The 21472-nt window shown below is 49.3% G+C and overlaps 1 protein-coding gene across 39 annotated transcripts in view; it reads left to right on the forward strand.

Moving 5' to 3' along the window:
• CACNA1C (calcium voltage-gated channel subunit alpha1 C) overlaps window positions 1–21472 on the forward strand; it is a 746601-nt gene that overhangs the window by 661530 nt on the left and 63599 nt on the right. For 18 of the 39 annotated variants that reach the window (XM_035706878.2, XM_025461637.3, XM_025461647.3 and 15 more), the window contains one exon: window positions 13204–13287. In XM_035706878.2, coding sequence (XP_035562771.2) covers window positions 13204–13287 — 84 coding nt within the window. Of the gene's footprint in view, window positions 1–12507; window positions 12592–13203; window positions 13288–21472 lie in introns of all 39 variants that reach the window. The other 21 variants (XM_025461617.3, XM_035706871.2, XM_035706874.2 and 18 more) reach the window with 4 other exon arrangements.

Raw genomic sequence — 21472 nt, forward strand, 5'->3', positions numbered from 1 at the left:
CCCTGGTTCACAGCTGGCACCTTCTCACTGTGTCCCTACATGATGGAAGGGGTAAAGGAGCTCTGTGGGAACCCTTCTATAAAAGCATGAATCCCATTCTTGTGGGCTTCACCTTCATGATGTCTCCTCCCAAGTACCCCACCTCCTAACACCATGTCTTTGGGCATCAGGATTCTGACATGTGAAATGCAGAGTGTGGGGGTAGGGTGGAAACACAAGCCTGTGGATCATAGCAATATCTAAAAAGTACCTATGGCTTCTGAGGAAGGTGCCATATAGATGGAACATGGTAGGGCTCCTTAGCCTGGGGAGGTTGCACCAGCCCTCTAACTCCCAAAAAAGGAGCCTCCTGCTTTATCGTGCCTTTCTTGTCCATTACCATTTTAAAATCGACCCGTTAGCAATTCTGGTGCTCTGTCATCTCTTATCCTAAGTGTATTTATTCTATCCCTTCACACAGATTTCTGCCTAACACCATAATATAATTTCAAGCTGACCCTAATGCATCCTTGAAGTTGGAGAATAAGACACAGCATAAGCCATGCTACAACATCTAAAACTATCACTCACCTTTTCCTGTGACTAAAGTAACCCCATCACAGGGACAAGATTTGGGCTCCATTTCTTGCCATTTCCTCTCTTTCTCTGTCCCTAGGCCTTGTCTTTCTTCACACTCTTTATTTCAGGAACTCTTTGCCTGTATGTTACCAGGCTAGTGTTTTGCTACAGGCTAAGAGTTCATCAACAGCTCAGCAAATATTATGTTGAGCACCTACATGGCAGGCAGTGTGCTTGACACCAGGGACACAGTGATGACGAGAAGCAGGCTAGTGAGCGCAGCCTTGCTCACCTCACCTTTTTAAGAACAGACCTCCCTAACTGTGGCTCATTCTTGGATCTTAGAGAGTCCCCAGGTTATCATCGCATCCATCCCTATGGAAGATTGATGATCTTAATGATGGCAATCTAATAATTAATAGGTAAACCTATTCAGGCTGGTATTCCTGTCCCTACTTAAGAAGCAGTGAATAAATAAACACGTGAACCCATTTTGAATCAATTCCAATACCTTAAATTAAATAACACTCAGAAACAAGGAGGGAAGGGAGTAATACATATTGTCTAAAGAACCAGACGTTACAACTAGATTTTCTCCATTCTTGATCTCTCAATCTGTTTGTGAGACAAGTCCTATGAGACGTAGGAAACTGAAGGTCAGAGAAAATCCAAGGATGTGTCAAGATGGCAGAGCTAGTTTTTAGTTGTTTGGGGGACATTTTAATGCAGTTTTAGGTGATTCAAAAGCAAGCTCTGTCCATACCCATATTTGAAACAACAAATATCATCTCAGCATGTTGAGATGTTGTTGTGCATCTAGTGGGTCCTCAGCAAGTGTTCACATTCTTCCTTAAAAACGGATCAGAGACAAAAGGAAAGCAAGCCAGTCTCAAGAAACAAGTCTATGCAAACTGATAGAGTCACTCCATTCCCATGTCCTTCCGCTTCCTCTGAGGCCCCTAACCTTCCTTTCCCCCTCATTCGCCCATTCTGTCCTTGGCACCTGTGTTTTGCTTGCATTGGTCTGGACCTTCTGGATTTCCCTCCCTAACCTAAAGTGGCAGGTACTCTCAAGAGAGGAGATAGTCACCTCAGAGGTGACTACACCAAATAGCCTACAAGTTAATGTGTATACATCCACACATGCCCACACACACGCAGATGCACTTGAAATGGGAAGACTTGCAAGATGTGCAGACAAAACTTAGATTGCCAAATTCCTGGAAGGCAGGAACTGTTTCATATGCATACCTGTGTCCCATGAGAGGCATTCAGTGAAAGTTGAATGTATGCATGCCTGAATGCATCATGAAAATTATGAAACTGGAGAACAAGGAAAAGAAAGTCCAAATATTAATGTGAGAAAACATCATTAAGATCATCAATCTTCCATCAACGCAGAAATCTCTAAACCTTCCTCCTTTTTGCCAGGAGAGATTTCTACGGGCAGCTCTGTTGGGAATCCTTCTTTATATTGAACTGAAATGTGCCCCTATGTAATTTCCACCTATTAGTACTGCTTTTTCCATCTTTTTTTTCTATAAATTGTTATTGAGCACCTGAGTGATGATGCGGAGACATGGTACTATATCACAGGGCTCATGGTGTAGTGCAGAGACCAACGGATTATGAAATAGGGCAAGTGCTATGCTGGGAGAAAGAGGCCACCTTCAGACAAGGTAGTCAGGAAGGTACTGGTTTAACTGAGACCCAGGGATTGAAAAGAAGCCGGAAGGGCATTTCAGGAAGAGGGGAGAGCAAAGGCCCTGAGGCACAGGCAAGCTCAGCTTGTTTTGGGAACTGAGAACAGTGAGCGAGAGGAGGGGTCAGAGGACACAGGTCCTTCAGGATGTGGAAGGGATACGGATTAATGAAGATTGCCCTCAGAATCCACACAGAGCAGGCCTTAGGGGGAGTTCTACCATCAGATGCATGTGTTTGAACCAGCATGCTGACTGCCTAGAGAAGAACATGCACTGATATGGGCTGAGCGGGGAAGCAGGTACTGGACATGCAGGTGACAGCCGTGGAGGATGGGGAGAGGTGGGCAGAGTTGCAACATTGTCTGATGATGAAGAGGAGTCAAGGAAGGTCAGGATCCTCTTTTAGCAAGACTACCTCTTACCCACATTTATATCCCTCCAGGTGCTAACACAGTAGCACCTCTCAGGCACTCTGGAAATCTCACCAGAGTAAGAGCAAACCAAAACTGGCCTCCACAGACAGCATCCCCTGGGGAAACTGAGGAACCCTGTTTTCTTCCTCACAAATTATTCCAGCCCCTTGATTCAAGCTCTAACTTGAGTTTCCTATGAGGAAACTCCCCTCAATTCTCACCCTCCTCAGGTCACCCCCAAGAACTTGCTGGAGAGGGAAGCAGAAATGGAAAGCCAAGGGAGTGGCTACTGATGCCTGGGGAGCAGCCATCTGGAATGGCATTAGGCAGGACCTGATGTGGCCATCTAAACTAGGGAACTCCTGCCTTCAGTGTAATTAGACAAGTTTCTTCCATGCAGGACACAGAGCCTGTCATGCATGTCATGTGCTCCAGGTTAAAGCCCCAAGTAAAGGCTATGAGATTCCACACTTGCAGCCTTTTTAGAGGACTGGGACCTTGTATTTTGGTCTATTTGTCTTGTTTCATTGTGCCAGTTAACATCTCCCAGGACTACTGTTTCACAGAATATAGTTTTGGAAGTCTGCAGAGGTATCACACTGATCCAAGGAGGCAAAGCTGGTCCTGAGAGTTGAGTGCGCAGGGCCCAGGATGCGGGCCCATGTCCTGTAGTGCAAGGACAGCACCACCCAAGGAAGACCCAGCCCATGTGTCCTGGGGGAGCATCTGTGGAGTCCTTATCTCAAGGATGCTATGGGTAGAACATGAGGCTCAGTGTCCAGTTCAGTGGCCTGTTAGTGGCCAACGTTCAGCGTAAATTAACCTAGAAATGTGAATGGCCCTTGGATTGAATGACTTTCTATTTCCTCACCAACCTGGGAAAACTCAACTTTAAAAACCCGAAGAGCAAGCAATATATTTCCTTTTAAGAGTTCTATAGAAACAGAGACATCCTTTTAGGCTAGTGATTTTTGATCTTTTAGAACCAGGCTCCCTTTTTGTAACAAATACTTTGTAATACCTCCTTTATTTTCTTTAAAGAAGATTGGAGGAAATTTAAATCCTTATGTATACAAAATTCTCATCCATACACATATGTCATATTTATATATATAAAGGTTATGCAATATTTATATATTTTACATTATGTATTTATATGTATTTATATATAAATGTACACACTTTATATATTTATAAATATCTATTTATTACAAATAGATATAAATACAATATAAATAAAATGAATATTATATAAATATTACAAATAGATATATAAATATGTTTTTTTATTTTATTTTATTATTTTATTTTTTTATGATAGTCACACAGAAAGAGAGAGAGAGAGGCAGAGACATAGGCAGAGGGAGAAGCAGGCTCCATGCACCGGGAGCCCGACATGGGATTTGATCCCAGGTCTCCAGGGCCGCACCTGGGGCCAAAGGCAGGCGCCAAACCGCTGCGCCACCCAGGGATCCCCCTATATGTGTTTTTATATGTGTGCATACATATATATTATATAATGTATATATATATATACCCTGAATTTTAACGTAATGGGAAAAGTCTGTATTTAGTAGAAGAATCATTCCATACAAAAAGCAGAGGTTAATGAAAGAGCAGAGATCTGAGACCTTTGACTGAAACCTAAGTTATACCTGAGGGGCCTGATTTGCAGGTGGCACCCTACATGTCTCTAGAAGTCCTACCGGACACGCTGCAGTTCACGGGCAGAACTGCCCCATGAGGAGCAGGACCTGCAGCGTCCTTGGCCCACCCACCCATTACTAAAGGCCAGTTTGCCCTCCTGAATTTCAGCAGCGCCCCTGCAAGTTCCCAAACACCCCCTAGAGGGCAGTGCGCGCCCCATCGTGAGAACCAGCGCCTCCCGCTGAGGTAGGACTCCCTTCAGCCTCTCACTTAAGTCTTGAAATATTTGAAACCTGTTTATCCAAATGATTAAGAAACCAGTATCTCCCCCTAGCAGGGGAACCTCATCACATACGTATGAACGTCTCATTTAGAGGAGCAGGAAGGGAGGCAGCAAGGGAATGACGTGTAACAGGACCCCGGCCGCCCCGCCCTGGCTGCACACTGGGTGGGGTGGCTCCTGCCGGTTTCTTAGCAGCCTGACTGGTGAGGTGGCATTACCCTGATTATTATTTACTTGTGGGTTGTCCATGGGGTACCTGATGCCAAACAGGGCCCGCAGACAGGCACAAATGGGCTTTGTCAAGGAGGGGCCTCCCCACTGGGGCTCTTATACCCAGGGATTTGCATATTGTTACAACATTGTGACAGGTTTCTTTCCTGCCTGGGCTTAAGAGCTTGAAAGTCACTATGAATGATAAAAAATAATTACATGACTTGCATAAAGCCTTTGTGTGGGAAGGGTGGTATTAGCTATTACACTAAATTATTTAATGTGGAAAATTATTCACACTGTGTAAAGAAGCCCAGTGGAAAGTACACTGTGGTTCCCTTCTCCCTCCCTGCCGCTGAGAAACCAGAACACACCGAGTCCCGGAGGGGCAGAGGGATCCCCAGACCTGCAGGGCTCGGGGTCACGGCCGCCCCAGCAGCCCTGAGGCCCGGCCAGCTCCCAGACACTGCCGCAGGGGAGGGGGCGGCGCAGGACAGCCACCAGACAGGCCAGGAGAGGGAGGGCAGCAACACGGCGACCAGCAGGTACTGGACACGTCCTGTGGAACTCAGGTTGTCCTCCCAAAGCCTGCGGGGCTGCACAGTGATTGTTGCTGTTTGACAGGGAAGGAAGCCCAGGCTGTGGGAACTTGCCTGCTCAACTCAAAGCACATCTCTGGAAACGAGCGCAGTAGCTCACTGCATTCACGTTTCATTCACTAGGGCAGGTGCAGGTGCTGCCTCTCACAATTGCACCTGGGCCACACCTGCCCCTTCACTAAGAAGGGCTCAGGTCAGGGAGGGCTTGGAGGGGACCTGTCGGATCTGGGTTGGGAGCGCTTTCCCAGCTGGATTGGAGGAGAGAGCATTCAGGGCAGGCAAACACAGAGGGCTGTCACAGGTCCAGGTCCCAGTCAGCCCCGGGGCCGGGGCCGAGGGGTCGGACGGCTCCTCCTCATTATCTGCTCCCAGTGCTGCCCGTCTTCTCCCTTCCCTTCTCCTTCAAAAAGTGTCCGTGGTGTTTATTTGAACCGCGGTTTGCCCGCATACGCTGCACCGTGTCTGCCCACCCTTGCCCCACCATGGGGACACATCCATTCAGCACCCTGGTCCTGGAGGGGACCTTGGCAGCAGGAAGCTCGGAAGCAGCAGGAGGCAGCTTGGGACCCTGCCACCTACGCAGGTGCACACTGGGCACAGAAGGAACCTGCTGAGGTCCCCAAAAGGAGCTGAGCCGATAACCACGTTTTCATCTGCTCGCAGAGAAGGTGCAAATGTCAGACCTACTCAATTGTGTGTAGTCCTAGGCACCTAGTCAGTGCTCATTATGTGTTGGTGAGAGAAATCGGTGAAAGAGGGCCTTTAAAATGTTCCTGGGCAGGAAAACACTTAATTAAAAAAAAAATCTGGAGCAGAAGGTGTCCAGGTCAAAGTGCACATTCCTCCACCAATTTCAGGAGCAGCTATGTCCCCACCAACCACTGGGGCAAGGACCCAGTCCCTAACCCTAGCCCGCAGTCTGCTCCTGCCCCCTTGTGTCCGCTGCCCCCCACCCCCCCAAGCCTGGGGGGTCTGTGCAGCCCGAGCCTCCAGGAGCTTCCGAATAAGCACATCGCAGGGTAGCAGCTGCCAGAGGAGGGCAGGATCCTCACTGCCTCCCCAGGCTGCCGGGGGCCTGGAGCAGCTGCATGCTCTGGTTATAACTTCTCCAGTAGACGCCACTAATCTCCATGATTACTGTTATGTCTAAATGACGTCCTAACATAATACAATTCCTATTATCTCTGCTTGGTGTCAGTTACCATTGTGTTCCACGAGATTCCATGAGACTGACTCTTCCCACTGCCGCTGTGCTGCCAGCTGCATCCAGCACCTCTCCCTGACTCATTTGCTGTCCCCCACGTCTCAGTCCCACCACCTGGAAGCAAGAGAGATCAGTGCTCCCAAGGCACTGGACACAGCCTCCCCCGGCCACACCACCTGCCTCTGCGCAGCTCCCTGCCTCCTGTACCTTCTTTCGAATGCCTGCTCACTCAAGCAGGGGCTCTTGTTCTCTTTCAGGGACCCCCTGCCCTGGGGTGAGGATGAGCCATCTTTGGCCCCTGCCTCCAGTGGGTGGCCTGACCCCTCCCCCAGCTTTGTGTAGACTCCCGGCTTTCGCCCGGAGAAGCAGAGCCACCAGAGACCCTAGGCCTGCCTCCCGGGACCATGTGTCCCGCCTGCCTCTGCTCATGCTCTCTTCCACTCCCTCCTCTTACTCCTTTCTCCTTCTCCCCACTTCCCACCAACTGTGTAGCTTTTCCTCTCTAACTCCTCCTTCCCTGCTTCCCTCTGCTTCTGCCATCTACCTTCCATGAATTTCCCCATCTGTGCCCTTCTCACCTTTTGCTTCTCACGTGATTCCTCAGTCCCTTTGCTTCTCTGGCATCACTACCTCCTGCCAGTTGGCTTCTCCCTCCCTCTTGACACTCCTCCTTCCCTGGCCTTTCTCTGTCTCAATTCCAGCACCTCCACTTCTAATCTTGGCTCAGATCTCTCACGTCAACACTGTGCCTGGCAATGTTCTCTGGAGCTCCAGGTCCCTGGAAGTAAATAGCCCCAGACAGACTTAAAGTCCAGGTTGGCTTTCTGAACATCAGGCCAGGAAAGTTTCCTCATCACCCCCTCTGGGTTCCTTCATTTTATCATTGGAGGTAGATTCTGCATTGGGCAGGCAGGAACAGAGAAGAGGAAAAAAATGAGTGATGGCAGCAAAAGAATTCTTACCTCAAAATCCCTAATAAGAATGCACAGCATACTCCCAGGTGTGCAGATTTTCTTGTGATACGTTCTCACCACCAATCTGTTTTAAAGCTTTTGTTGTCTCTGAGATCACGGAGGAGGCCTCTGCCCTGGGCAGGGAAGTTGCTGAGAATCCAGCATTCAAGGGCAAAGGCACGTACCTACAACCTCTCAGCCCTGCTCCCCGGGATTAAAGGTGAGAAACAGGCCCACCTGACAGTCCATTCCTGTCCTCCTGGCCCTCCAGGCAGAAGAAAAGGGTCCTCGGTCTCCCCCAATGGAAATAGTGGTTTCTAAGGACCTGGCAGCTAACTGTCCACACTACCCTACGTCTAATAAAATTTAGCCATGACAACTTGCAAACTGTCATCGATCTCAAAACAGTACCAGCCAGATTTCATGCAAGAGTCTCCAGACAGTCACACTACTCACTAGAGACTTAAGATGGGCAGAAAAGGTCCTAGATGCAGATGAAAGGCAAGCTCAGGATTCCAGGACCTTTGACCCTTCCCTCCTTCTATACACCTGGGCTTTGCCTGCCTTTCTACTCAGTCCCACCCCCAAAATGAAACTTGTGAATCCCGTTCAACTAGGAGAGAGGTAGATCAACTTGAGTTAACCCTGACAGTCATCCAGACTTATCTAGAGCTTACTTCAGGCCAGGCACAGGTCCAAGTGTTTTACGTGTATTGTCTCATGTAATCCCCACTGTAGACCTATAGCTTTCCCATTTTACAGGTAGAGAAACTGAGGCACAAAAAGGTGAAGTTATTTGCTCAAGAGTACACAGTTTATGAGTGCCAGAAGTAGAATTTGAACTGACACCCTACCTGCCAAGACCATACCCTTAATACTGCCTCTTTTAATTTGAAATAACTTCAATAAAAATAAAAAAATAAAAAGAAATAGTTTCAATGATGGAGGTGAATCAGGGCACAGAGAACCCAAGAGAGGAAAATCCACAATTCTTGTGCATTCAAAATGCATAACATGGTGTTCCTTTCTAATAATGATTTGCTAAAGCTAGTATCAGTTTTGCCTACATGTTCTCAACCCACCTCAGCCACTGAGCGGAGGGTCAGCAGCTCTCAGGAGAATGGATCATGCTGAGGGTCTAAGCAACTGCAGATCATAGGGGTGGCCACTCCTCGGCCTTAGTGGATACACACAAGAGCATCCCCTGGAAGGCTAGAGGAGAGGCCCATCTTCTGAACTCACCCACGGAGGTTGGGAATTTGAAAGCAGAAAACCCACTGAATCTGCAGGATTTAAGGACATCAAGGGAAAGCCATCTAGTCCCGAAACACCATACCTTCTGGATTATCAGCCCTGCTTGACTCTGGGGAGTTGGACATTAAGAGGTTTGGTTCACCATTTCAGGGAGAGCAAGGAAAACCCTTTCCCTAACCTTGACTTCTACCCTACCATTTGGGACCTCATCACCAGGGAAAGGAGTGACAGGTTTAACCTGGCTCTAGGTCAACCTGATTTCATAAGAGAAAAAGCTTATGATTTTTTTCCCACCCTCCTTCTTCCATTACACCCCCAATATCTGTATTACCTGTGGTTTCCAGCAAATGAGGAGGTAGGCAAAACAGGGTTTTGTTTTGTTTTGTTTTGGGTTTTGTGTGTGTGTGTGTGTGTGTGTGTGTGTGTGTGAGAGAGAGAGAGAGAGAGAGAGAGAGAGAGAGAACACTAAGCTCTCACACTCCAGAGTGTGCAGGGGAAAAAAAATATCCCTCCAGGGCCTGCCCACTTAGAGATTTGGCCAGGTGTCTAAATGGAGATCACCTTGTTTCTGGGGATGGGTGTGGATTGGGTGGGCAGAAGGACCATTGAGAGTGAGAAGAGGAGGTGGATGAAGGAAACAGACCTGAAAGCTGGATCCAAAATCATTTTCATGGTCCAGTTTGAAGAACTGATGGGCTTGTGGGACAAAGGCATGGGGAAGGTGGGTGGATGGGTGGGGGTGAAAAGCTGCCTCTTAAAGGGATCCTGTCACCTACCCTCCTAGGCAGGCTCCCTCACCCCTGCATTCTAGCTATGTGTAAGTCTCCTGGAGCAGAGTCCAATAAGGCAACTGGTTGGTCTCCGCAGCCTGTGGAGGCCCTGGCACTGGGCCTACCAAGTGGCTCACCCCGGGACGGAGGAGTGGATCAAAAGCCCCAGCAGCACAGTCTCGTGAGGGCAAAGGCAAGGCATGAGGCATTCATCTTGAGACAGCCCCACCTGTGGAAGCCTGTCATGGAAGATTGGGAGGGGGCCACAGTCAAGAAGGAGTGGATTGGCCTGTGTTTTCCATCCATCTGCACGTACACAAATGAGTTTCAGGGAAAGGGTGATGAGCAATGCCCAACCGGGAGGTTGGCAGGGTCCCTTTAAGTGTCAGCCTTCGCTGGGTGCTCGGCAGCTGACTAACCTGTGTATTTATCCTGGCCTTTGCCCTACTCTCTGCCTTCCTTCCCTTTTCTCCTCTCCCAGAGGCGTTGCAGACCAGGCCGGCTCATCCGTTTTGTTGCAGGTCTCCCATGAAGGAGAAGACCAACTCAACTTCCTGTCCTGAGCGCTGAGCCTTCCCCCTCCCTATCTCTCCTCTTGCCCCCACACCCAAATAATGTTTTGTTATGGCATTTTCTAGGCTAGATGCTGAACATTCCTGGTCTGGCTCCTGTTTCTCTCCTTTCTCTTCCTTGACCCTGTCTCCCCTTCCCTTCTGAAATAGCTCTCCCCACAAAGATGGTATTTCCATCGAGAGAAACTCCCCCAGTGTTTTCCAAACTCTAATTTTAAGACACATGCATATTTATAGTTCATTTGGGGTCTTCACTCTTTACCTCTCCTCCTTAAAAATCAGTCTTCTCCAGTTGCCCTGTGAATAATATCTAAGAACTGGGGAGGGAATTGGTTATTTCCTGCTTATAACATGTGACTTAAATGGGAAAGAACAGCCTCTCTCTGCCTCAAAGGCTCTAGTATATTCAGAAATGATTCTGGGAAGCCAACAAGAAAGCCATGATTTCCAGCTGACCTTCACCTGACCCACGCCCTGGCCAACCTCTGCTTCCCCAGTCTGGCTGTCCAAAGTCTCCGCCATGGCGTTTCTGTTTTCTTTTGGCAGAAATGCCTGGGAACCAAGAGGCCCCTTTCCCTGTGACCTGACCTCCCACTCTAAGAATAACAGCCCTAGGACAGCATGTCTTGTGATCCCTTTGGAAAGAGGGCATGGCTGGGAAGTGGGGAAGTTCAGGGAGCTGGATAGAGCCAGGAGGAAATGGAAGAACACAGACTCTTGGCTCTTGTGAGTAAAAAATTAAAAGGGAGAGTTTGCAGCCCTCAAGAGAACTGGGGAAAGAAGTCTGGGAAACTCTCCTAGGACCCTGAATGCTTTCATACCCACTCCCCAACTTCTAGAATCCCATCTCCTGGAAGCCCCAACTAGTGGCCCAGAGAACAGGAAAATGCTGATCCTGCCAAACAAATGTGGTCCAACCCTGTCTTGTCTCCTTTACTGAACACTCCCTGGAAAAGTGAAGATGCAAATGTCCTTTTAAAAAGAAGACAAGTATCTTTAGCACTAGGTCCTTTCCTTTCCACTCCTGGGGAGTATGACTATCCAGTCCCTGGAGTTGCCTGACCTGTGAGCCTCTACCCCATGTGGCCACAGAGTAGAGGCTCTAGACTCCCACCTCTCAAAGAGACAAGAGACCTGTCCACTCTGTGAAGAGTCCACCCTCCCAGGACTCCTGGAAACCTCTAGCCTATCCCTTGGTTGACTAGTTGTCCAAGACCTCAAAAAAGTCTTTCAATAACATCTCTTCCCTTCTCCAAATACAATGGAACACAAATGAAATCCAGGTGTACAGGGTACAGCAGTGAAATTGGGACACTGCCTTACCACTTGGGGCCATAATCTCTCTTTATGGCACGACTGCCTTCACTCCCTTCCTGCAAAGTCTTTGTCCACATACCCTCTACCCAGACTCCTCCTCTCAATCTAGTTTTCAGGCTTTGATAATTTCCTTCACTTTGGTTGGCATTTGCATTTCAATGGGACTCTACCTCAAACTAATGATGTTAGGAAAGGAACCTAGGGGAGGTGCTTAGGAGACACCCCCACCCCCAAAGCACTAGCTGGGGCCATATCTGACACTACCAAACTATAAGACAGACGTGGACTCTGTCTCCTTTCAGTTAGTACAACTTTTGCCAGGCCAGAGCTGTCCCTGGAAACACCAGGGCGTGTTCAGTTCTGGAGCAGGGGTGATCCTGATTCTAACTGCAGGGCGTCCAGCTTATTGCAGGTATTGTTTTAATGACGCAGTCCTCTTGTTATTGGCAAGCTTTACGTCAGTCACCGCTGAGCCCAGATGACCCAGCCACCCTACTGAACCACGCTGCTGTGGTTTTCAGGGACTTTGGAACTCCCAGATCATTCATAGGACCACGGCCCACTCACCTCGAGGGAGTCACACACCTGTGTCCCTCCCTGCCTCCAGGCAGCGGGCCCCTCTGATGCAGGAGAACCGGGGACATAGGAGATGCTGAGCGAGGACTGAGAAGGGAGTCCAGCCATGTCCCTGCGCTACTGCCACTCGCACTGCCTACTCCCATGCCCAGCCCTGCCCCCAGAGGGAAGCAGAAAGAGCCTTTGTGCAGGAGGGTGGTGAGGTGGGATGGATCTGGAGGAAGGGGGCTGTGTGACCATGGAGGGTGGGGCAGGAGGGTTGGGCCAGCCGCCTCCCAGCCCCGCGCCCCCGCTTCCCTCCTGGGCTCCTGGCCGCAGTAAGGGTGCTCCCAACTCCAGCAGCAACACTGAGGTGCCCGGACGGTGATTCTGATGGTGATGTTGCTCTGTTCTTGTCTGTCTAATATTCCTTTTTAATCCCCATCCTGCCTGCCCCTCCCTTATGTAGGGTTACTTTAGTGATCCCTGGAATGTTTTTGACTTCCTCATCGTAATTGGCAGCATAATTGACGTCATTCTCAGTGAAACTAATGTGAGTATGACTCTGCCCTCCCCAGGAAGCCTCCTCCTCCTCCTCTGCCTCCTCTCTTTCCCCTCACTCTCACTCTCGCTCTCTCTCTCTCTCTACCTCCTTTTGTTTGGTTGGTTTTTTAATTTCCTGTTTTTACCCCCCTCCAGTCATGCTTTTTATTGAACCTGCCGTCGTCTGTGGGGGAAAAAAAGTGGGAGCTTCTCCTCCTTTTTTTCTGCATGGCCGGCTCTGCCCTGCCGCGCTGGGCCCAGGGGCCCAGAGCTGAGCGGGGGGGCGGCCGCGTGGGGCTGCCCGGCCCCCTCCCCGGCGCCCGGCCCAGCGGAACCTCGGTACTAACCCAGCTTTTGTCAGGCCTTTCCGCCCCGTGAGAACCAGGTTGCCCAGGTTTGAGCTGCCAGAACTGTAGAGTGGTAAGAGAGTATTTAATATGCCCACGTAACCTCTTTCTTTTCTCATTTTTTCTCTTCTCTCCTTTCTTTCATGCTTTTTTTTTTTTTTTCATTTTTCCTCTTCCTTTTTGTTTTGTTTTTCTCCTTTGTTCTTGGTTGTTTTTTTTTTTTTTTTCTTTCTCTTCTCTCTCTCTCTCTTCCTCGGCTTCTCTGCCCCATGCAGCACTATTTCTGTGATGCATGGAATACATTTGACGCCTTGATTGTTGTGGGTAGCATTGTTGATATAGCAATCACCGAGGTAAACGTAAGTACATGGCGTCTGTCCCTAACTGTCCGTGCCTGCTCTAACACTCATTTGTCTTTGCCCCGGTTCATTTTTTTTTTCTTCATTTTATTTTCTCCTCCCCGTCTCCTTATTTTCATTTCATTTGTTCTATTTGTTTAAATTGGTTTAAAGGATTTTTTTCTTGTTGCTTTATTTTGAACTTTTCTGTTCTTTTTTTTTTTTCTTTTTAACTTTTGGAACGAGTTAGGCCTCCCCTTTCCTTTTACGTCCTGATTGCTGCATCTTCTCTCTCTCCCATTCCAATGAGCCTGGCATGACTCACACTGTATAGGAGGACGCAGCTATGGGAGCCAGAGAGTGCCAGAATGAGGGGATATTTACAACTTCTGGGCCACAACTGGGGCAGGGACCCAAGCCTCTCCTCACCCCCCACCTCCCCTCCACACTGCTGCGTTTCCCTGTCTCCCCTGCACCTCCACAGCACCTTGGAAAGGAGCTCTCTCAAGGTGGACCACCAAAGTTAAGGTTTGGACTTTGCCTGCCTTGTGAGCCCCCCTGGGGTAATGTAGCTAGTGTTATGTTGACACTAAAACGTCAGCAGCCAGTGCAGGCAGCCCAGCCCCCCAAGCTCTTTGGGGATCTGGGCCATGTCAGGACTCCTGTTGGGTCCCACTTCCCTGGAGCAGCCAAAGAGCCAGGTGGCTGTGTGGTCCATCAGGAGCTCTTTCCGAGGGCGGGGACCTTGCCTCCCGCTTGCTGTGGAAGCAGACTCGGGATGAGCACCTCACTCCCACATGATGTGGCCCAGAGAACTGACTCTCACACCTGCCTGCTTCTCCCCCACCCCTCAATCCCCTCACAACCCTGTCCCTGGCTCCCTGGCCTCAGACAGAACCCTGGCCCCTGCCCCCGCCCAGGGCCTCCTGCCATCATCTCCCGAGCTGTCTCCTCCTATACAGCTCCCTCCAGTTCCTGCACATGTCTTTTTGTTACCTGGCATGTTGAAACCTTCCTTCTTTATCTATAGGCAAGCCCACTTGAGGTTAGTCTTTAACACGTGTTGTTTAATTTTATTTGTTGTTATTATTTTTCCTTAATTAAGAGACTTGCACAAACCTTTGATGCACTGAACCATTGAATAACAGCACGGAGCAGATGCTATAGAGTTTTGTTCTAAGATGTTTGAACCAATCCTACCAACTGCCACCATCTCCCTACTGCGTCCTTACCCTCCCCCTCCACTCCATATTTTGCTCCCAAGCAGTTGAACTGACATGTTATCTTATCTGCCTGACTCCCCTGACTAGAAGTCTGTCCACTCCCCTTCCAGCAGATGGACGTTGGCAGGAGCCTGTTGCACTTTCCCTACATCCCCCTCTTGCACCCTCCCTGCCCACCCTTTAGCTATAGATTTGATGGCCCCTCTGTCTCCAAAATCCCCCCTGGGCTATCTTTGTCTCATGGTGTGTGTGTGTGTGCGCGTGTGTGTGTGTGTGTGTGTGTGTGTGTACACACTGCTCTTTGACTTCTCCCAGGAAACCATCAGATTATTTTTAAAAGTCCACCTTTCAGCTCATGCTCTGTACCTTCCTGCCCCTCACAGCCACCCTCATCTCACCACTCTGAGCACACTCTGGGCTTTTCTGGCCAGAGGAGCCCTACATTGTATGTCAGGTGCATTTCAGGGCCAGGAGTCACCGAATTTCTAAAAGCCTGTGCCTTTGTGCCTGTAGCTGGTGCTGGGCAGTGCTCTCAAAGGAGAGAGTGTGTGAGGAGAGAGATGGGGAAGAGACAGCAGCTCTGCCTTCAGAGAGTCATGTTTTGCAGACAGCAGTGCAGGTCCATACGAATCTGTGCCCAGGGACCGGAAGCCCGGCAGGAAAATGCAGGAAGTTGACAGCAAGCTGCTCCCCTGGATGCAGGGAGGGCCCACTGAAGTCCCAGGTGGTGAAGGGGTACCCTGTTGGTCCTCACTGTCAATAAGACCTGTATCATTCAACCTTTCATTTTCTCCCAAACTACTGGGTTTTTTTAAATGAAAAACAAAGCAAAAAAAAAAAAAAAGTCACTAGGGTATAAAATTTCTACAGAAAGAGTGGCTGTGTTGGGGATAGGAGGTGGCCAGGGCAAGAACGGAGCATGAAATTATCATGCAGATCCTTATGTTTGTATAATGGTTTTCTATTTGCAATTCACCTGGCATTTATCTCAGGTAACTCTTAACTGCCCTGTGAGTATGACAGGCAAGAATTATCATCCTCAAATTGCTGACCCTAAAGATGCTGACCGAGAGATTTAAGTGCCCTTCAGGACAACACAGCTGGAACCCAGGCCTCCTGGGATGGCCTGCTCACTTTGCCTGGGGCCAGAGTTCCTGTCTCTTCAGTCCAAGATGCCTTCAGCAAACACATACAGTTCACATAACTCCCGCGCAGGAATTCCCACTAGTCAGGATTTGTTCAGCTCTTATGGTCTGTAATTTATAGTTTAAGTAACCATCCAGGTTCTTTTCCCATTTTCTAAACAAAAAGTTATGACCACCTTAGAGTCCAGGTCCACCCCAGCTCTTCCAAACGTCCCTTCACCTTATGCGGAGATTTTTCTTCACACCTCCAGATTGAAGAATTTGTTAAAAGTCATTACTGTAGGGTTGTCTGGGGATCAAATGGGGACAGTCGGTGTAATGAAGAGCAAGAGGAGGTGTCCAGAGACCCACTGCCCAGTGAATGGCTTCTGAACAAAGAGAATAAATGTAATATCACCCAAGTCCCAAAGGCAGTGCAGGAGAGAAAGAAGGGGCCGGATGTGAGGTCAAAACTTATCTCCATAGAAGTTAACAAAATGTCCAAAGACTTAGTCTCCTCATCTGTCAAAGGAATGTGATGATATTTACTGCAGTGTGTTTTGAGCTGAACAAGAGCATCTATTTTAAAACTCTATGTAACTGTAAAGCACCACTGAGTGGGAGAGACTACAGCACCCAAGCAAATGACATTTTTTCCAAAACCCCTACTGGAATAGCTGGAAGGGCCTCATCTCCAACCAGTTATATCTAAGTATAACTTACTACCCACAGACACTGTGAGGGTCCTTAATTTCCTGGATCTATGATTAGACTCTGGAACATGGTGGACAGGTTCAGCCAGATGAAAGTAAGCGTCTATTGATCACTGTGCCCAATTCAGGCCTCAATGGGTCTGCTCCACAAGCACAGTCCTGGCACAACCCTACACGCAAGGAAGCAGCCAATAGTGTGAATGACAAACTAAGAAGCAATGATACCTACGTATGAGGTGTTATAGTATTAATAGCAATACCTAGGTATTAGGTGTATAGATCCTTCCACCACAGGGTTCTGCCTTCAAGTCACCAGCAGCTTATGAGTCTGGGGTGGTTTCCTGGTGCTACTCTAGACCTTCCCAGAATTTTCTAGTCATACTGTCATCACAAGATATCCATTCCCAAACACATGTTCTATTTGGCAGGAATCCACGCTTTTAGCCTCAGAGGAATCCATGAGGGCTTTTCACCTGTCACTCATCTTTAGCTCTTTTAAAACTACGGAAATCAACTCTCTTTTCCCTCACCAAATCCCATACTTATTCCAACTGCCCTCAAAAACCCCCCACATGTATACTCTTGTCCTCTCAATGCCTTCTTTCTCCTCCTCACCTTCAATACATAGGCCCTAGTGGGCCTCCCTCTCCGGAACGGGTTTCCCACCAATCCCAGGCCATCACTTATTCACTTCACTGTGAAGTTTATAGTCTCACTTTCTGTGTGTGCCAAGCACTATTTCAGGCACCTAGGATACAATAGTGGACAAAAGAAAAGCTCCTTTCTCATGAGCTAGCATTCCAGGGCAGGGGGAATAACCAGACGATGAGCAGTGCCATACATATAGAAAATAGGAATATCGAGTGTACTGTATGCTAAATGACAATAGTACTTTGGAAAAAATTATGCCAAGTTAGGGGGATCAGAGGTTCTGGAGACAGAGAAGACAGGCTCAGTGTCAAATTAAGATGGGCTTTCCTGAGGAGGCAACATTGGCACAAAGCGAAGATGTGAAGGCCATAAGGAGCTACCTATGCAGGTATCCGGGAGAGGAGCTTCGGGCCCAGGGGAACAGCCACTGTGGCTGGAGTCTACTGAGCAGGGGAGAAGAAGAGAGAGGGGACTGGCCAGGGGGCCGGAATTTGGCTTTTATGCTGAGTAAGAAGGGAAGCCTCTGGTGCCTTCGAGAAGAGCCATCCCATTGATCTGACATGTTTACAAAGGACCGCCTTGCTGTCTATGAGAGTCAAGGGTGGAAGCCCAAACACCACTCAGAAGGCAAATGCGATAATCCAGGTGGGAAGCGATGGTAGCTGGTGACAAAGCAGGAGCATTAGAAGTGGTAGGAATATGGTTAGATTCTCAATCTGTTTTGAAAATAGAACAGCGTCTCCTGACAGACTGGGCATGGGTATGGGAGAAAGAGGTGTCCAGGATGCCTGGGGGGTTAAAGCCTCGGCAGTGGGAGGTTAGAGTTGGTATCCACCAGGAAGGACAGCAGGTAAAGCATGTTTGAGTGAGGAAGACAGGAGCTCAGTGAAGATGTGTCTCCCGGACCTGCCAGCGGAAATGTCAGCTAGACAGTGGGGCGCACCGTCTAATTTACAACTTACTACCCACAGACACTGTGAGGGTCCTTAATTTCCTGGATATGATTAGACTCTGGAACATGGTGGACAGGTTCAGCCAGATGAAAGTAAGCACCTACTGATCACCGTGCCCAACTCAGACCTCGATGGGCCTACTCCACAGGCACAGTCCCGGCACAACCCTGCATGGGGGCATGCAGTCAGCTGCATACAGATGCTCTTCAAAGCCACAACAGTGCTGAAGAGCACCGAGAGAGGGAAGAAGACCCAGGAGAGACAAGGGCTGAGCTAGGGCTTCCAGCAGGAGGAGGGCAGCAGCCTTGTGCTCACAGCCACTCTGTGGCTGCCTTCCTGTTCGCTCTGGGAGATGCTGATGAACAGATGCAGATGTAACTGGAGGCAGATCATGAGGCCCCACCTTGCATCACTGCCCTGGGCACTGGCTGCGCCCCTCATCATCCCTGAGGAGTTACCTTGTTCCCTGGCTGAGGCTCCCCGTTCTTCGTGTGCCCTGTAAGGACAGAGCGCCACAGCACCTCCGTTCCAGTCTTCCTTTATTTCTCGGGTCTGAAGCGATATTTCCCAGAGGGAAAACCCAAAGAGGCAATCCCTGTGATTGTTAATGGAATGTCAAAAAAATGCTTCCTAACACCCCAAACTGTGATCAGTTTTGGTGCCTGGGACAACAGCCTTTGCCAATGCTCTCCTTGTTTGTTCTGCATTTTAGAGTCCATTCCCAAGCAGAAAGTGCTGAGAGGCCCTGATCCTTGCTTTATGGATACAGAGAAATAGTCCCAAAGTGTGAATTAAGAAGCCTGGGTTCTGTTGTCTTCAGCTCTGGCAGCAGTGATCCCTGTGATTTAGAGCAAAGAACCCCATTCTCTGGGCCTCAAGGCACAAGGGGGAGGAGGAGCAAGTTGAGATGGTCTCAGCAGGTCCTTGAGATCTAGCATTCCATGATGCTGGCCTGGGCATTTTCTGATCTAGTTTGAGACATTTTCATTTCCCCTCACCACCTTGCAGATTCTAGAGGGGCATTCCTTTCATAAAGCTTCCAAAGCCTGTGGGAATTGGCTCACTTGGCTTTGGCTGGGCTCATGTGAAAATTCTCCAGACAGCAGGCCCTAGAGGGACCTTCAGAGAGAGAAATAGGACAGAGTAAGGGCTTCTGGGAAGGTTCAGAGGGAAAACAATCTGGAGGATTTGTTTAGGTGCCAAAGTGCTGGTCCACAGAAGTGACCAGAGCAGGAAAATCAAGTTCATTAACAATGGCACTAGCTGTGATCTTAGCTGATCAGGACAAGGCAGGGACGAGGAAGAGGAGGAAGAAGAGGGAAACGGTGGCTTCTCTTGGAGAAGCATGTGCCAGGCATTACATTAAAGGCATCATGCACGTGATCAGATTACCGTCTCAGAGCAGTCATTCTCTGCAGGAGGACACTGAGCACACAGGATTAAGAGGTGGCCCAAGATCACATGGCTAATGAGTGGCAAGACTAGGATCTCAAATCCACTTCCACAGAGCCCGCTGGCTAACTCCCTGGGCCTGGCTGCCTGGCCATGGCATCGGGAGGGGCCCCTGCCATCCACAGGTTCTCATTCAGTGCACTGTCAGCATGGTGAGTTGGCGCTGCCAGCGCTGGACCAAGGGAGCCCAGGCTGCCCTGGGAATGCTCAGACAGGCAGTGGTCTGCATACTCCTGACCTATGAGCCTGATTAATGGGGCTCAGGAGAAAAGGGCAAAGTGTACAGCAGCCCCCACTACCCTTGACCACTTGACATTTGCAGCTTGAGAAGAAAATGGGAGGAGGGGGTAGTTACAGGGGGAGGGTGGTAACAAGACTGGGGACTGGGGCTCAGCTGCAGGGAGCGTCCACAGATGTCACCCAGGGGCCTCTATGTGCTTGCCCCAAATCTTCTCCACCCTGGCCCCTGAAGCCAGTGGTACCTTTCCACCACAGACCCATAGGACAAGTAATTGCCCCTTACTGGCTCCCCATAAAAATAATAAAGCAAGTTTCATTCCTTGCTCTGGTTTCAGAGCCTAGAATGGCGGGGAAAGGAGTCATCCTGAGTCACAGAGAATGTGTGACACATGGACCCCTTGGTTGAGTCAGAGAGCTCCACACCCTCTCTCCAGCCTTCAAACCCTAGTGCCTATAGGGAGAAGCAGGCCTGGCCCACCTGGTCTGCCTTTCCCTGCCCCCAACGTAGTAGGGAAGCGTCCAGAAGGGGCACAAGAAGGGTAGGGATGATGCCCCCCCAGAGCCCTGATGAGGGAGCAGGCAGACAGTGGACTTGTCCAAGAACATTAGAGGGGACACAACTTTGCACACCACCTGGCCCAAGCCCATCTCCACATATCCCACACGAGAGCACAAGCCATCTGCTGTGCCACAGGGCCTGGGGATATACCGGTTTTACAGATGAGGACACAGAAGGGCAGGGACAGAAACAACTTGCTCATTCTCACAGCTTGTTAATAGCAAGGCCAACCCTGAGAACCTGGCCCCTGACTCCCGATCAGGTGCGTTAGTGTAGGGGGCTCAACTGGTGGTTAACCAGACATTATCTACATGACAGTGATCAGTGTGGCCAGAGCTGATTCTAAGGTAGACTAAACCAAGATTGGCGGTCTCAGACTAAGCTGGATGAGGCAGACTTGATCCTTGACACCTCTCTATACTTCGGTTTCCCTTTGCTAGACCCCTTCTTCTGTTGCTCTTGCATCTCCCTTCCTGCCTCTTCCCACTTTCAGTACAACCCCAGCCTCGCAACAAAAGTCATGCAACCAAGGTGTCTGTTTCCAATATACTAATTCATACTAGGGTGGTAGTGACTTAGGAAGCTACCCTTCCAAAAAGTAATGTTACCCTTAAAAAGAAATCAGTGATGCTCAACCTAAAGTTTGGATATTTAGTGTGTCTAATATAAGACTTTCAGGAACATGAAACCTGAGTGAGAAAGATATTCCCTACCCTCCCCATCCAGTTGCTCTACAAAGGCAGTTCTCTACTCTGCTTGGAAACAAAGTTGTCCCTCAGGAGATTTAGCAGTGCATCTGGGTACAAGCAGTCTAGTTGACAATGGAGGAGCCATTTTCAAAGCCCCCATGGCTCTGCAAGGTGAGGCTTGCTGTGTGGGCAGCTGACCACAGAGCATCATGAGGTCAGATGTGATAGGAAGTCAGGCCTGGCCTGGTGTGCACGTTTTCCCAAAGCTGTTGGCTTGAGAAGTATCCTGCAGGCTTGACCCGAGAGGTCATGGGAACCTGTTTTTCAAGGACATCCTGGTCTGGGTTCTTAATTCAGCCTATGTTGGGTCATCTGAGTGTTCTGGCAGTCATGACCCATCAGAGCTCCTCCTGGCCTCTGCCTTCTGCCCTCTTCACTTTCTCTTCTCCTCTATTTTTCTTCCTTTCCCTTCCTATTCTCATCATTTCTGTCCAAAAACAGCCCTCTCCTTTCCCCTAAAATAGAAGAGTAGAAGGAAGCTGTCACAACACACCCCTTGGTTTGGCCAGACAGCCATCTGGGCCTAGCCAGTGTCTCTTACT

This window comes from Canis lupus, chromosome 27 (assembly GCF_003254725.2).
Source record: "Canis lupus dingo isolate Sandy chromosome 27, ASM325472v2, whole genome shotgun sequence".
In the NCBI taxonomy this organism is placed as follows: Eukaryota; Metazoa; Chordata; class Mammalia; order Carnivora; family Canidae; genus Canis; species Canis lupus.